The sequence below is a fragment of the Sarcophilus harrisii genome, chromosome 2 (assembly GCF_902635505.1).
Source record: "Sarcophilus harrisii chromosome 2, mSarHar1.11, whole genome shotgun sequence".
NCBI lineage: Eukaryota > Metazoa > Chordata > Mammalia > Dasyuromorphia > Dasyuridae > Sarcophilus > Sarcophilus harrisii.
Window position 1 is genome coordinate 485,897,598 of NC_045427.1, and position 17,158 is coordinate 485,914,755.

Below are 17,158 nucleotides of genomic sequence, written 5' to 3' on the forward strand. Positions count from 1 at the left end.
ACCTTTCTTTTCCACTCATCTCCAAATGGTAACTGATGCTAGGATATGCTTTCAGGCCAGGTCTGTTTATGCAGGGAAATCCATGACTTTACTCTATATAAAGTCTCTTACACATAATGAGCACTTAGAAAGGGAAGGAAGGAGGGAAGGAAGGGAAGGAAGGGAAGGAAGGGAAGGAAGGGAAGGAAGGGAAGGAAGGAAAGGAAGGAAGGAAAGGAAGGGAAGGAAGGAAGGGAAGGAAGGAAGGGAAGGAAGGGAAGGAAGGGAAGGAAGGAAAGGAAGGAAGGAAAGGAAGGAAAGGAAGGAAGGAAAGGAAGGAAAGGAAGGAAGGAAAGGAAGGGAAGGAAGGAAGGGAGGGAGGAAGGGAAGGAAGGAAGGGAAGGAAGGGAAGGAAGGGAAGGGAGGGAAGGGAAGGAAGGGAAGGGAAGGGAAGGGAAGGAAGGAAGGAAGGAAGGGAGGAAGGAAGGAAGGGGAAGGGAGGAAGGGAGGAAGGGAGGAAGAAAGGAAGGAAGGAAGGGAGGGAGGGAGGGAGGGAGGGAAGGAGGGAAGGAAGGAAGGAAGGAGAGAAGGAAGGAGAGAAGGAAGGAGAGAAGGAAGGAGAGAAGGAAGGAGAAAAGGAAGGAGAGAAGGAAGGAGGGGAGGAAGGGAGGGCTTATTAAGTGCCTTTTATATGCCAAACACTGTGCTAAGCATTCTACAAATATCATCTCATTTGATTCTCAAAACAACTCTGCAAGGTAGGTGTTATTATGATCCCCATCTTACAGTTAAGAAAACTGAGGCAGGCAAAAATTAAGTGATCTGCCCAGGGTCACATAGTTAAGAAGCATCTGAAGACAGATTAAACTTGGATTTTCCTAACTCTAGGCCCAGGGCTTTATCCTTGCACCACCTGACTGCCTCTTAGGACGCAGAATCATCTCATTCAATAAACTTCCAAGCTCTGCCCGGTGAACCTGAAAGATGGCCTTACCCTTCCATTGGTCTCTCCCTTCCACCAGCCCTGGTCGCCACCAATCCTGCTGTAGATCTTCACCACGTCTCCTTCTCGAAGTGAGAGCTCCCGCATGTCCCTGGCTGCAAAGTTGTACCTGGCCACAGCCGTGCCAATGACACGGGGAGTAAACACTGGACAGAGGAAGGATAGGAACACGTTAGGCAGTCAGCCTGTCTGAGGTTAGCCTCCACCCTGAGCAAGAGTGGTAGGATATCCAAGCTTTCTCTTTCTCTCTCCCCCCTCCCCACCCCTTTGCTCTCTGGGCAAGGATGCCATGAGCTGGGGCTATCAGCCCCTCTTAGTCAGCTTACTCTTCTGATGCCAGAATTTACAACCAAAATGGGCTATGGCAAGGGAAACCCACCTGGTACTAGCTCTTCCCTCAGACCCAAGTAGCATGACGTGAAGCAAAATGGACTAATTCCATGTAAAAGCAATGGCAAGGAATAGAGCGTGACATATTTTAGGGGAAAGACAAACAGTTTTTGGTTATTTCACTCTAGTCTCAGATAGATCAAGGGTGGATGTTAAGGACGGTTGTGAGCTCTGGTGACAGAGGCATCTCAGGACCAGCAAAGCTCCCCAAACCTTAACTTTCCTTGCTGGCTATGCTTTGGGCCCCTCCCCTCAACCTCATTCCTTCAGATGTATTAAAAGGGTTCTGGTATAGTGCCATAGAAAAAACTCAGGGCAAGAAATCAGGATAGTTGGATTCTAATTTCTGCTCTGAACATAAACTGTCCATGCCATGGCACATCACCTTGGACTTCAGGTTCAGGCCTTAGAAGGCCTTTAAAGTTCTTTCTGTTTCAGGCTTTCTAAAATGGTACAACTCATGCTATTCCTTTTCTCCTTTCTGGATGACCCCTTGGTTCTTTTCTCAACTACTCGAGTCAAAATTTGCCAGGGAGGATGACCGTGTCATTGACATAGCTGGGGGAAAATGATCATCTAAGCGATGGTGACAACAAATAGATGGGTGTGGAGTGAGGTTGGTGATGATGGTAGTTGTGATTAGGCTGGTCACAGGCCAAGCTTGAAACCCATCCTGAAATCTAATCCATCAATGGCCACATCTTTCTCTCAACCCTCCCAACCATGTGCTACATTTTCACACTCCCATCCCCTCTGATCATCTACACGCTAGAATGGAAAATATCTCTTGCCCTGGACAAGGGAGGACTCCCAGCATGATATTTTTGGGGCTTTGGTGGCTTTCAAGCTCAGGCCAATGGCCCGATAACCCACTGGCAGGCACTCTGCTGGCCAGCAGTGACTGATTGATGGAGGTGAAGATTTTCTCCCACACACCCTAGGCAGCTATACCTGACCAGAAGGGTGTGGAGGAGCTCTGAGAGGCAAAGCCGAGGCCCTGAGGACTGAGAAAAGAAAAGTTGTAGGAAGCACAGGAAGCTGCAAAAAGGTTAAGAGAACACATAAAAAGGGAGGAAGAAGGAAAATCAATACCAAAAAATATATAATTTTAAAATTAAAGTTATCAAGGCAAAAGAAATGATTCAAAGGTTTCCCAGGGATCCCTTGTGGAACAGGAACAGCTACCTGGAATGGCCAGTCTAAAGTGTGGCAATTCTTTAAGACAAACTCTTCTGGCCCCTCATCCAAATTGCTGCAAGTACAGATATTATCTTATAGATATTATCTCTATCTTTATACCTGGGGGAAGGCTTTATAAAATCTTAAAGCACTAGAGAAGTGTGAACTATTATTTTTATAACACTAAAGGTGCTATGATATAGTAAAGAGAGCTCCAGACTTCAAAATCAGATCTAAAATTTGAATCACAGAACTGACATTTGGTAAATTTGTGCGACTTTTGGTTGAATCACTTAACTGAGGCTCAGTTTTCTTATATACAAAATGGGGATAGTAAAACTTGGGCAACCTACCTCATAGGAATGTTACAAAGAAGTAACTTTTTAAACCTTAAAATGCTACAAATTCTAAGTTACCATTATTATTTACTCCATCCATACTCCTAGACCTACTGTAGCCATGTATTTAGGCATAGAGATGTTATTCCTTTGAATTCTGATTCTAAATTCTTGGGCTTGGTAACCTTAGCTGGAAGTAATCTTTAAAGCCAACGAACCCAACCTTTTCATTTTACAAATGAAGAAGTTGAGGCAATGAAAAGTTATGTGATTATCCCAAGGGGTGCAGCTAGTATCTAAAGGTAGATTTGAACCTTTCTGCCCTTTGCTTTGGTATCTCCTTAATGAACCTCTCAAGATGCTAACTCCTTCTTTTTGCCTGTCTCATGTCCTTCTTCCCCTCCTTTCTAGAATCCTTTATGTACTGTCTTCCTTACTGTCTTTAGAATATTCTTTCCTTAAAAGTGGGGACTCCATATTGTTTTGTTTTGTTTGAGGCTAAATGAGATAAGTGCTTGCCCAGGGTCACAAAGCTAACAAGTGTCAAGTGTTTGAGACTAGATTTGAACTCAGGTCTCCACCACCTAGCTGCTTGTAGAATTATTTTACCTTGCATTTGTCTTCTCAGCTCTTAATACTGTGCTTATCACAGAGTAAGCACTTAATATTTTATCTGTCTTTCTCTCTGGAACAACATTTCATAATTCAGTTATTATGAACTCTGTTGCTTTAGCTGGGGGCTCAGCTCACTTGTACATGCTTGTTGATCTCACTAAAGGAGAATTATGTAAAAGAATGAGCACCTGGCGCACAGTATACCTTGAATCAGCCATATCCAGGGGTTCTGACCACATCAAAAAGGGAACCAACACTGGGTACTAAAGCGTACGTCTTTAGGGAAAAGCTTAGCTAAGTCACAGTTAAAACTCAAGACAGATCATTATGACCTCCCATTGCTCTCCTGGTAATAATGTTCCTTGTTCTCCTTTCTTTTGTGGTCAGTGCATGGGAAATCCTAATTCTATGAGAGGCAATATATGCCCTGAAACTTTAAAGGGGAAATTCCTGCTATGGGTTTTAGGGTAAATAGCTATGGGGCCCAAAGGGATGGTGATCAGGAGCACTCAGAGAAGCAGAGGGAAATGCTCTTCTCAGCATATTGTGGGGGGCGAGGGATACTCAGCATACTCTTACCTGGTGAGCGGGTAGAAGCCCTTGAGGCTGAGCGTTCTCGAGATTTGTAAGGGTACTTGAGGGTGGTGTCCAGTTGTTTAAAACTCTCCTTGAGTGAGTGGCATTGGTAATATTCTACCAACTCCTGCCAAAAATAAACATCGTGTCAATGCTTATTGCCAGAATGGGTCCTTTCTTCTAAGCATATTCCAAGACACGCTCCTAGAGGAAGCCCTCCCTGAATACTGTGGGCTGCACTGATTATTCCTTTCTCTGAGTTCCCTTTGCACATAGAGTCTGTATCACAGCTCTGAACACACACCTGATAATCTGGGGATAAGCAGGCTGCAAGGTAGGGAGAAATAGCTTTGTATATTCCTTAGGGCTCTCTTCTTGCTCCCTCCACCCCAACTTATCTAGCATAGGACTGTACCCATAGCAAGTGCTTAATAGAAATCATTTCATGGAAGGCCCATGATGTTCTGGGGGTGCCTTTAAGGGCATTTTGACCATGGATCTCAACCACTGAGTAAACAGTCTCCATGTTAGATCAGTGGCAGAGTCATATGCGGCAGAAACACGTCCATCCATCCTCCACTTCAGGAGTAAATCTAATAAGATTTTTAAAGGAAGATCATTGCCAGAATTTTCTGACTTCCTAAGAAAGGTCCCAGAGTCTGCTTGGAGATTCGAGATTTTTTTGAGCCTCAAGACACATTCTGAAAATTGAGTATGGCGTAACACAACCTTGTGAGGAGATCCTGGGGATGGGGGAGAACACACATGTCAAGAACACATAGTAAGAAAATATTCTACATCTGTAGGGCCATGAAATGATTTATAGGATTTTCTAAGTAGAATTAGACATTGCTTCTCTCTCTTTTTTAAACAAACAAACAAAAAAAAGGGAACTTTTTCATCGAGAAATAAAAGTTTAATATTATTTTAACCTTTTTGTTTGCTTTTTCTTTCTTAAGGTTTTAACCTTTTGCTCTGATTTTTTTTCACAATATGACTAATACAGAAATGTTTAAAATGATTGTATATACATAATCTATATCAGATTGTTTGCTGTCATGGGAAGAGGAGAGAAAAAGAAGAGAGAAAAAATTTGGAACTCAAAATGTTACAAAAATGAATGCTGAAAACTACTTTCCATATATTTGGGGAAAAAAACATTAAGAAAAAAAAGAGTTAAACAAAAACAAATATTACATAGCTATTTAGCTGATCTGAGACAAAATGGAGCAGAGAAAGCTTATTATTATTCATGTTATTGTTTCTCTATGAATCCTTAAATGAGCCCAGGTAGGTAAAAGTTGCAGAGATTCACATACCAATAGACTTTCAAACTTCTTTGCTTCTGTGATATGAATCCAGTTGTCTTTCTCCACCACCTTAATGTGTTTCACTTCATCATTGAACCTTAGGAACAATGACAAAATTACTATTTCTGACCAAAGCGAAGCATTACTTCAAAATTGCTACAACTGCTTCTCCATTCCACTGGTTTGCTAGGATCAACTCCAAATGTCCTTTCTGTCTTCATCAGCAAATCAAAGAGCAGCCTTTTCCCATTAGCTACATGACTAGTAGATAAGTGGAGTCAGTTACTCACAGTGTCTGGCTCTGTTTCTCATCCCAGGCTAGCTGGGTTGGTGGATTGATGCTTTATCTAAGATGAAGTATATAAACGCTTCCTGGGCAAGGCAGAGGATTGCTAAAGTTGTTAAGGTCTCTACTGCTGCCTGTGATTCACATCGGCTTGCCCATCTTTTCCTGCCCAGTTGGACTTCTTGGTCTGGGATAACTTGTCTGAACCTTGGACCTCTCACTTCATATGGCACTTCAGAATTTCAGTTTTGCTTCCCATGATACTTCTAATCTCTTATCTCCTGCCTGCACTGGCCCCAGTGTCCCTGAGAGCCTTCCATCTAGTTTATTTGCCTCGTTTCTGAAAAGCTGCTCTGATCTGCCCTATCGCCACTGCCCATACTCAGAGTGCAGGCTGTTCAGATAGTCAGTACTGTCTGACTACAGGGATCAAGGGCCCATTCCTTCACTTGGGCTCTCTCCTTTACTCCTGGCCTTGCTTTGAATATCCTGGTCCTGGTTACATGTCCTGTATGCTCTCTCATATCCTTCACAGCTTTGATGCTGACACTGTGCTCTCTTTTCAAGCCTCTGAACATCTTTACAAAGCACAGAGAAAAGTGATCCTGGATGAAAGGCCTTTTCTTCCTCATTTTTTTTTTTGGAGGGTGGTGATGGGGAGGTACAGGGAGGAAAACAACAAATTCTGCTTTGTTAGTGGACATTGCAGCTATTAAATGCCTTGCCACAGATATTGACTTTACAATTGGTAAGTTAAATACTGAGTTTTTCATCAGGCCATCATATGAATTGTTCAAACTTTAATTTGGGGAGAGGTCTCATTGCTGCTGACAACTAAACAAACAATTGTTTTTTTTTGTTTTGGTTTTTGGTCCGGCACATACTTTATGCTTATTGCAAATCGCTCCGCCTCCGCAGGTCTTTCTCGGATCAAGTATGTCCCACTTGCATGGGATTTTAACAAGTTGTCAGTCTGTTGTCGTTCCATATTGCCTGCAAACCTGAAGATGAACAGATTCTTTAGGTAATAAAACATTAAAAAAAATTAATATGCAGCAAAACCCTTACAAGAGACCTGATTTTTATTTGGGAAGGGAAAGGAGTTGGAGTTCCAGTGTGGAAATTCCCTCCACCTATTCAGGACAGCAATTCCTGTATAACTTTAATTTTTAGATTGTTTGAGCAGTTCCAATTGTTCAGTAAAGAAGAGAATCAGCTCCACCCAGAGAGAGAACTATGGGAAATGATGTGGATCAGAACATAGCATTTCCATTCTTTCTGTTATTGTTTGCTTGCATTTTTGTTTTCCTTCTCAGGTTTTTTCCTTTCTTTCTAGATCTGATTTTCCTTTTGCAGCAAAATAACTGTATAAATGTTTATACATATATTGTATTTAACATATACTTTAACATATTTAACATGTACTGGACTACCTGCTATCTAGGGGGGGAATGGGAGAGAAGGAGAGGAAAAGTTGAAAAAGAGGGTTTTGTAAGGGTCAATGTTGAAAAATTACCCATGCATATGTTTTGTAAATAAAAAGCTATAATAATAATAAAAAATTTTAGATTGTTTTAACTGTTGAATGAACTACCCATGGTCACATAGCTATAATAGATTAAAGGCATGAATTAAATCCAAATTGATCTTCCTGACTCTAAGACCATCTATAACACACTCTCTCTTTCTTGGTGGATGTGATGCTAAGATAAAGGTGAGTGAATCATCACATCAAAATGCCAAAGAGATCATTTACAACAGTCCTCTCATTCGACAGAATAGAAGGGACTGGTTAGAGGTCACATGGTAATGGGTTGCAGAATTAAGTTTAAATCCAAGTATCCTGACATTTGTTACCTTGCTGTCCTGCTCCAACATCCACCCAAGAATTAAGAAATCTAGTAAAAAAAATAAATAATCTCATTTTAACATTTGACTCACCAAGGATATGTGGTATAGTCTATTTCTCTGGATAGGGGCCTACTGCTTGGAGGCTGTAGAAAGAGAATATGATTGATTATTAAGGCACGAAGAGTCTGGAATTACAAGAGCTGGAAGGGGCCTAGTCTACCCAGTTAAACTTTCCCATTTTACAGTTGAAGCTACTGAGGCCTAGAAAAGTGAAGTGCACAAAACAGCAGAGCTAGGATTTTTGATCCTGGGTTCTTGGTTCCAGACTTCATGTGCCTTCCATTTCACAATGGGAAAGACTGCTCTCTTCTCCCAACATTTTTTCCAGGGCTATTTTTTTTTTCAGTGCCAGAAATTTCTAAGTTTTTGTCCACAAAAGAATAATATTCGTTTTCTAAGACCCAAGCCTGATTTATTTATATGCTACATGGAGAGAGAGTGTGTGTAAATCATGATTTTACCTTCTAATCCACAGACCCCAGGTTTTTGTATTTCTTAATCATTCTAATCATGTCATCCTCTTTGTGACCCCATTTGGGGTTTTCTTCGCAAAAATACTGGAGTGGTTTGCCTTTTCCTTTTCCAGATCATTTGACAGATGAGGAAACCAAGACAAACAGGGTTAAGTGACTTGCCCAGGGTCACACAGCTAGGAAGTGTCTGAGGTTGAATTTGAACTTGGGTCTTTTTGACTCCAGTTCTAGTGCTTTATCCACCTAACTTCATCCAGGCTACATTTAGGTAATGACCTCATGCTGTCCCCTTGCTCTCCAGTGTTCCAAACCACAGCCTGCTCTTTCCCCAGCAAGACACGTGCCTTGTTCTGTGCTAGGTCAGAACTGAGTTAATCTCATCCGCCAACCTGTTCTACGATTCCTTCAAGCAGGGACCTCCAACCCATGCCTGAAAAAGAACAACTTTCCATGTGACTGGTGATCTCCACAGGCCAGAGGATGAGAGCACCAGAGACCTGGAGCTGGAAGGGAATGGTCCAAGACCCTCATTCTACAGGTAAAGATGCCCAGGCCTGGTGGGGTGAAGTTAGCTGCTCATGGTCACCCAGGTATTAATCATCAGAAGCAGGATTTCAACTCAGGCCCTTTAAGTCTGAGATTAGGACACCGGCCATCTCCTCACTGATTCAATAAAACGTAACCACACCAAATGCTGAATTTAGTATTTGATAATGGGGGGGCAGCCAAAGTTTCATTAATCTATGACTCCTGACTTCCTGAAGCTCACATTCTACTAGGGTGATAAATAGAAACAATACAGCTAACACTGTGCCAAATTCTATGCTAAGTGACTCAGAGAGGTACAAGACTGAGAGGGATGTCAGGGCTGGGAGCAGATGGCTGCTCACCAGGAGAAACAGAGAATAGCTTGAAGATGAAAGGTGCTTTAGAAAAGCTTTGGATTTTTTTTTTTTTTTTTTTTGAAGCAATCGGGTTGAGTGACTTGTCCAGGGTCACACAGCTAGTAAATGTCTGAGGCTGCATTTGACTCAGGTCCTCCTGATTTCAGGGCTGTGCTGTTTGCACTGCATCAGCTGCTGTCCCTAGTTCAGTTTCTGAAAAGTTATGTTTGAATTCAATAGCTGAAGAGGGAAAGGTGGGCATGGGAGACAGAGGTGAACAGTGTGAGCAGAGGCACCAAGGTGGGATGGGGGCAAAGAACTATTCAATTTGGCTGAAACATAATGCGGGGAAGGAGGTGATGTGAGATAAGGCTAAAAAGCCTTAAAGCAGCCTGGGGATGGTCTTGAATGCTTGGGGATGGAGTTTCAACTTTAACCATTAAATAGTGGGGAGCCTTGCAGATTTTTCAAGTGGAGGAGTATCACAATAAATACAGCAGGAACCTTATTCTGGCTGTGGTATGCAGGACAAATGGGGGTGGGTAAGGGGAGGTTGTGCAACTCAAGTTTCTCTATGGAGCCAGGAGCTCTTCTCCAACGACTTTCTGCAAAGCTATGATGCTAACAATGACCTCTGTGCTCCAAACCCCTTGCACCTGACTTCCCAGGTCCGCTGGAGACCTGAAGATGGCAACATTTAGGAAAGTGCTTACCCGTCCATCCACAGGGCAAGGCTTCACAGATGAACTAGGGAAATACCCCGACTTCTTGGTCTGTATTAACCTTCCCTGGAAAGAGCAAGAGGCATTTTAGGGTTCTGTCTAGAAATTTGCAAGTCTAGGCAAAGTTCCCTTTGGGGTGGGGAGAAGGCAGAGGGGGTTTCCATCCTGATCCTTAGCTATTCCTAAAACTCTAGCACTAAGTTCCGCAAGACTGACATGTACTTATATGTTGCTATTCAATCTAATTTGACTCTATGTGAACCCATGGATGTCCATGGATTACTGGAAACTGGAGTGGTCTGCCATTTCCTTTTCTACTGTGCTTCCATTTTACAGATGAGGAACTGAAGCAAGTAGGAGTTAAATCACAGGGTCACACAGCTTGTGTCTGAGGCTGGATTTGAACTTGGGAAGATGAGTCTTCTGACTTTAGATCCTGCCTTCTATCTACTGTGCTGCCTAGCTGTCCTAATGGAGATATGGGTCAATTAACTTGAAACTTTCCCCAAGCTTCTCAAAACACCACTTACTTCCCACCACTGAGACTCAGGGTCGCCTCTCAGCAGTTCGATCACATCGCCCGTTTGGAATGTCAGCACCGGCTTCCCAGGAGGAGCTGGAATACCATGGTAATTCTGCACTGCCACCATTTTAGGACCTGGGTCAGAAAGGGAAAGGAAGCAGTTCATTCTTTGCAATTCAGATTCAGGGAATCGTCCCATTCTCTGTGACCCAACTTGTCAAAGAACTCCAAAGGAGATATGCAGCGCACCTAGACTCACACTTTCAAAATGTTTTCATAGACGGCAAAGTACCCCCGATTAACTACCATGCCCCAGGTAGGCTCCATAAAAAACAATCATTGGATTTACTGGGGCCCTGCCCTACTGATGATGAGACTTCACATGCATCAGTTTTTCAGTCTGCAAAATGGAGGTAAGAATACTTGCTAAATCCCCTTCTTGACAAACCACCAGGTGCATACTCCTCTCCAACTCTTTCTCCAATCAAATCAGTCCTGGGAAGTAAGTGTTAAATCAATGACCCTGTGTCTACACTCTGTGGAACTTCCCAAACCAAAACACCTTTCCCTTATGAGTAATCTTCTGTCATTAGAATGTAGGTTCCTTGAGGGGAGGGCCCATTTTGCTTTTTGAATTTGTATTGCCAGCACCGAGCACAGTGTCTGGCATATAAGTGTTTAATAAATGCTTTTTCATTCATTCATTCATTCATTCATTCATTCTTCATTCTCATAAGAAGAATGTTGGTTAATCCTGATAAGATACCGTCTTTTTTTTTTTTTAATTAACTATCCTAAGTAACTTTGTTTAATTCAAGCCAACAATTTAATTATGCTCAAAAGCTCCATTAACAACAACAACTTCTTTCTGCAGGGTACTTTATGGAGAGGATTTCATAGATATCATCTTATTAAAGCTTTGCAAGTCTTCCATTTTACATATTGGAAGACTGAAGTATCCAGGGAAAGGAAGTAATCTGGCCAAAAGTATATTAAAAAGTCTGTTTTCTCTATTCATAGTCCTACAATCTAAGTTCTGTGAAGGCAGAGACATTATCTTAGTTAAATCCACATCTCTCTCAGGGTACAATATGATGCTCTATGCATAGCAGGTATTTGTTTTATAAGTGTATGGGTGGGACAGCTGGGGGGTGCAATGGATAGAGCACCAGTCCTGAAGTCAGGAGGATCTGAGTTCAAATCTGACCTCAGACACTTAACACCTCCTGGCTGTGTGACCCTGGGCAAGTCACTTAACCCCAATTACTTTAGCCAAAAAAAATTTTTTTTGAGTTTCATTATGCCCAAAGAATTATAAAACTGTGCATATCCTTTGATCCAGCAATGCCACTAGTAGATCTGTATCCCAAAGAGATCAAAGAGGGAAAAGGATCCACTTGTGCAAAAATATTTGTAGCCGCCCTTTTTGTAGTGTCAAGGAATTGAAAATTGAGTGGATGTTCACCAACTGGGGAATGGTTGTGGCATATGAATGTGATGGAATACTATTTTTCTATAAGAAATGGTGAGCAGGCTGATTTCAGAAAAGCCTAGAAAGACTTAAATGAACTGATGCTGAATGAAATGAGCAGAACCAAGACCACATCGCACACAATAAAAGCAAGATTGTGTGCTAATCAACTATGACAGACTTAGCTCTCTCCAGCAATTTAGTGATCCAAGACAATTCCAATAGATTTGGGATAGAAAATGCCATCAACATCCAGAAAGAGAACTATGGAGAAGCATTTGTTTGTTTCTTTCTCATAGTCCTTTCCTTTTGTTCTGATTTTTCTTTTACAAAATGACAAATGTGGAAATGTGTTTAAAATGATGATACATATATAAACCTATATTAGATTGTTTCTGTCTTGGAGAGAAGGGAAGGAAGAAAAGGAGAAAGAAAAAAAATTTGGAACTCAAAATCTTACAAAAATGAATATTAAGAGTCTTGAGAAGGCTGTCTATTAATAAAAAAGGAAAAAAATCTTTGAGTTCAAATTTTTCTTTCTCCTTCCTCTCTTTCTTTCCTAAAAAAGTAAGCAATTTGATATAGGTTATAAATGTACAATCATGCAAAACATATTTCCGTACTGATCTACATTTAAATAGAACATATTTATAAAATAAAGCATGTATATGTGTGTGTATAAAAATAAATAGCATTTATTATCTTCTAGCCATTGTGCTAAATGCCTTAAAATTATTAACTCATTTCATCCTCACAACAACACTACAGGTTTTATCTTTTCTGGCTTTTACAGATAAGGAAACCAAGGAAAACAGGGTTAAATGACTAGTCCAGGGTCACACAACTAGTAAATATCTGTGTCTAAATCTGAACTCAGATCTTCCTGACTTCAGGCCTAATACTCTATCCACTAAGCTATCTAACTGTCCTTATCATATTCATTATTCCCATTCATTCACTCTGCAGTTCATTCAGACTGACCATCTTGATGGCACTCCATCCACTCTCTCCATGCCTTTGCCTGGGTTGTGGTCCATGCCTAGAACGTTCTCCCTTCTTCTTTCCATCTCTCACACTCTCTTATGTCCTTTAAAACTATTCTTAAGAAGATGATGTGATGATCAATTATGATAGGCTTAGCTCTTCTCAGCAATAGTGATCCAAGACAATTTCAATAGACTTGCAAGAGAAAATGCCATTCACATCCAGAGGGAGAACTATGGACACTGAATGCTGATTGAAGCATACTATTTTCACTATTTTTGTTTGCTTTTTCCTTCTCATATTTTTTCCCTTTTGTTTTGGTTTTTCTTTCACAACATAACAAATAATGGAAATATGTTTAATAAAATAAGAAAATCCCAAAAAACTATGCTTTAGTGCCACCTTTACATGACGCCTTTATCATCCCTTACCTTCTTCCTGGTACCCTGCTAAAAATCCTGTATTTATTTTTTGTATATATGTGAGTATACCCACATACATATATTTATACACACATATCTAAAAGACACATCTACATTGTCTCAACCAATAGAACGTAAGCTTCTTGAAGGCTGAGAGACCCTTTGTACTTTTGTCTTTGAATCCCCAGCACCCAGGACAGTACCAGGCACACAGTAGGCCCTTGATGAATGCTTATGGATTAATTGAGTCAATATTTCTGAGTAACAATGACCAGGAAAGAATATGACCACAAGGGAGGAAAAAGAAGAAAAACTGAGATCCTCCCCTTTCCCAAAATGACAAAATTTCAAACAAGCCCCTGTCTTTTCGACCCACCCTTCTCCTGGGGGAATTATCGTGGCATTTCAATAGAAGGAGGAGGGATTCAAGGTTCTCGCCAATGTCAATGTCTTTTTCCCACGACAGAACTATTCATTAACCCTCCCAAATGGAACCTTAAATAATGAGTGTTTTGTATTATACCAGACATACTTACCAGCTCCTGTATTTAGTGCGTCCTGTAAAGGAAAGAAAAACAACAGACTGCAATTAGAGAAGATGCTTTTCATTGACTCTGGCTTAAAATATTAGATTTATTTTTCTTAAGCCACCCTTTACTGCTAGTGCATGACAAGCTCCCATTCTAGAAGCCAAAACAATGGACAAAGAGGGGATATTGCAGATGGGATTTTTAATGTCTCTTATGTCAAGAGTGTTTCATTTTAGGCATTCATTTTCTTTTACCCTATACCCCCTCCCCACTTTTCCTCCTTCCCCCCATGACCTCCCCCCAGCTTCTTCATGCAGCCCAGTAGTTACTATAAAGTATTCCTATGATGCTAAGTGCATGTCTTATCTCTTCAATACAATGATAATCTCTTTGGGATCAAAACCTACTAAAGTAGTGCCCTGCACATAGTAGACACTTAATAAAAATTTGCACAATTGATTTTGATCTTATTGATCTTTTATGTCCTCCACAATATATTGCTGGGCACACAGATAATTTTTAAGAGCTGAGGCAGTTAGGTGACACGGTGGATAGAGTGCTAGGCCTGAAGTCAAGAAGATTCATCTTCCTAAGTTCAAATTTAGCCATAGACACTTAGTAGCTGTGTGATCCTGGGCAAGTTACTTAACCCTGTTTGCCTCAGTTTCCTCATATGTAAAATAAGCTGGAAAAGGAAATAGCAAACTACTCCACTGTCTTTGCCAATCCCAAATGAGTCATAAAAAGTCAGACATAACAGAAATGACTAAACAACAACTTCAAGAAGATTTAGATCTGGAAGGGATTTTGGAGACCATTATGCTCTTTTACTTTATAGATAAGAAAATGAAGCACAGAGAAATAACTTGCCCAAGATCACATAGCTAATACATGTCTGAAGGAGGATTTTAACTGAGACCGTCCCAATTCTTTCCACTGCATGAGTCTTGAAGTACTCTGTCCTTCTTACTGTATTATAACCATACTCTCTCCACCAGGGCAGTCGTGTCAAATTCAAAAAGAAATGATTCACCAAAAATTGGATAGAAAGATCCCTATGGTCACACACAGAAAGTCATAAATTAACATTTATTTATATTCTGTGTTATTTCTTTTGACAGATATTTCTCAATTCCATTTTAATCTAATTTCAAGCTAGAATGGGGTGAGGGGCGCTTCTGTTTGATAATACTGCTCTACCCCACAATGATGGCCTGATTTGTTGACAGAGACAAGCTATCTTCTGGGCAGATGGGAGAAATGCAGGGAGGAGGAAAGGATCCACGGATCAATAAGCATTTATTAAGTGCTCTTGAAGTGCCAGGTATGAGATACAAATTGCTTGAATGTTTTCTGGTGTCTTCAAACGATGATAGAAAAAGCACAGGAGAGCAACAGGTTGGCTCCTCTCTGAAAGGGACATTCCAAGTCCAGTAAGTAAAAACCACACACTTTGAGAGAGAGGGAAGGAGACTTGTCTATCTAAGCTGTATGTGAAAGGAATCTCCATTACAACATATCCAATCTTCTACCTCTGGCTTGGAGACTTCCAAGGACTCCCTGACAAAGAATAGTGGGTCTGTCACCCTGATGTAATTCTAATGCTCTTAGAGAAGAAAAGATACAGAGGAACCTTCTCCCTACCATCACCCTCAGTGGATGGCTCGTGGCTCAGGGAAGCAATGGGAATTTGGATAATTGCCAGCAGGCATGGATCAGATTTTGTAAGAAACAGAGGTGAGAGGGAAGAGAATGGGTTTGGATGTTCTTACCGGGTCTACAGGAGAACCTGAAAAAAAAAAAAGAAAACCAAGCAGAGTTAGAGGCCAGACTGCCCATAATGAGTGAGACCGTGGATCAAGCTGTTCATTCTCTTATTTATTCAATGCATCTCCCTGGGCCTGTTTTAGGTTTGCGAGTGAGGCAAGACATCATGAAGGTTAGTCACCAGTATGGATTACAGCAAGGACGGGAATGGAGTCAGGGGGTTTCCCCGCTCTGTTCCCACCATGTGTTCCTGCCATTCCTCTGAATACTCTCTATCAGCTTTGGAGAGTTCATTTTTAAGCTTTGGTTTTGAGGAGGGGGAGAGATGGGAATCTGAGCAGAGCTTTGGGACTGAGCCCTACAAACAGATTTGCTTATGTCAGTGGGATCACATGCTGCAGGAGAGAGGCAGGCTTCAGCTTGTCAGATAGCAAGGACATATTCCAGCCCCCACCCCATGCTCTCAAGGATTTCCCTCATTTTCCCCTGCCCCCCAAGAGCAGCCTGCTGAGTCCCAAGGATCTGACCAGCTGGGCAGCCCACCCTTCTGTGGAGCAGGGCAATGGTTACGGTAAAAAGCACATGGGAGACTCTGGCAATTCAAAAGCATTCTAACACTCACAGTTGCAGATATATTTAGGTAGACATATGTATCCAATGGGCCCTAAAGAACACAGATGGACATACTAAGCTGGGGTCCGACAAAGACCGAAGCCAGGAAATACAGACACATAAAGAAAGAAATCATTGCATACACTCACATAGGGCTGCCTGAGGTCAGCCTTAGACTCCCTCCAGCCCAGGATTCTGTCTCCGTAATGGAACCCTAGGAAGGGTTAAGAGGAGGACCAGGTTCTCTACATAGTGCTAGCCTATCCTAGTACAATTTCTGACTCATCCTGAGGAGAACTAAATTCAAATTCTGGCCTCTTACTCACACCTGTTTGTCAATGGGCAATATCTTTTACCTTTCTGAGCCTCAATTTTCTCACCCATAAAATGGGGATAACAAATATTGATCCTAAGAATAACCTACAAGGAACCAAAGAAAAGATAGAGAATAATAATTATAATCTCTTCTATTATCATGTATGCTTTCTTGAAATAGAAATTTATTCTAACATATTTGAATCCTCTCTCCCTGATATTCTGCTGGACACATGACAATGTTTTATTTTGTTTCTTATTTTCCTTTTCTTTTTTTTTTTTTCTATTTTGTATTTATTTCTAAATAAATAAACAAATATTGGTCTTACCTACTTCATCAGCACTATATAAAGGGAAGTTATTACTTTCTTTAATTTGACTTAATAATTTTTTACACACAACAAAAGTAAATGGAAAGAACAATAGCAACAAAACAATGATTATTGTAACTGATTGTTGTAAACTTGACCCCAAAGAGGAAATAATGAAAAAACTCTTCCCCAACTTCTTTACAGAGATAGGGGACTATGCAGATGGTATATTATATATAGGTCAGACCTTTTCAATATGCTGTCCACTTTTGCTGAGATGTTTTGCTATAAGGGGATGACTGTCTGAGAGAGGGAAGGAGAAAACTATATTGGAAAAAAGAAATCATAAAAAAAAAACAAATTTTTGAACAATAATTTGTGTTTTAGCTTATACTCTCCCACAATAACTTCTATAAGTTTATTTTCTATTGTGAGAAGTTTTATGGGAAGGGAATTCTCAAAATTATATCATATAATACTCTAAAGTATGCATGGTTTTAGTACCTGGAATTTGGTTAACAAACCCACATTCCACTTTCTTCATGTCCTCTATGAGT

The 17,158-nt window shown here is 40.9% G+C and overlaps 1 protein-coding gene across 8 annotated transcripts in view; it reads right to left on the reverse strand.

The window, feature by feature from the left end:
- The window catches only part of VAV2 (vav guanine nucleotide exchange factor 2), a 433,076-nt gene that overhangs the window by 4,815 nt on the left and 411,103 nt on the right, over positions 1–17,158 (reverse strand). For 5 of the 8 annotated variants that reach the window (XM_031949436.1, XM_031949435.1, XM_031949434.1 and 2 more), the window contains 11 exons: positions 15,986–16,027; positions 15,369–15,385; positions 13,603–13,624; positions 10,197–10,324; positions 9,658–9,732; positions 7,618–7,670; positions 6,561–6,677; positions 5,400–5,487; positions 4,084–4,207; positions 2,324–2,410; positions 974–1,128 (listed from right to left, as the gene is read on the reverse strand). In XM_031949436.1, the coding sequence (XP_031805296.1) occupies positions 974–1,128; positions 2,324–2,410; positions 4,084–4,207; positions 5,400–5,487; positions 6,561–6,677; positions 7,618–7,670; positions 9,658–9,732; positions 10,197–10,324; positions 13,603–13,624; positions 15,369–15,385; positions 15,986–16,027 (908 nt within the window). The remainder of the gene's footprint in view (positions 1–973; positions 1,129–2,323; positions 2,411–4,083; positions 4,208–5,399; positions 5,488–6,560; positions 6,678–7,617; positions 7,671–9,657; positions 9,733–10,196; positions 10,325–13,602; positions 13,625–15,368; positions 15,386–15,985; positions 16,028–17,158) is intronic. The other 3 variants (XM_031949439.1, XM_031949438.1, XM_031949437.1) reach the window with 2 other exon arrangements.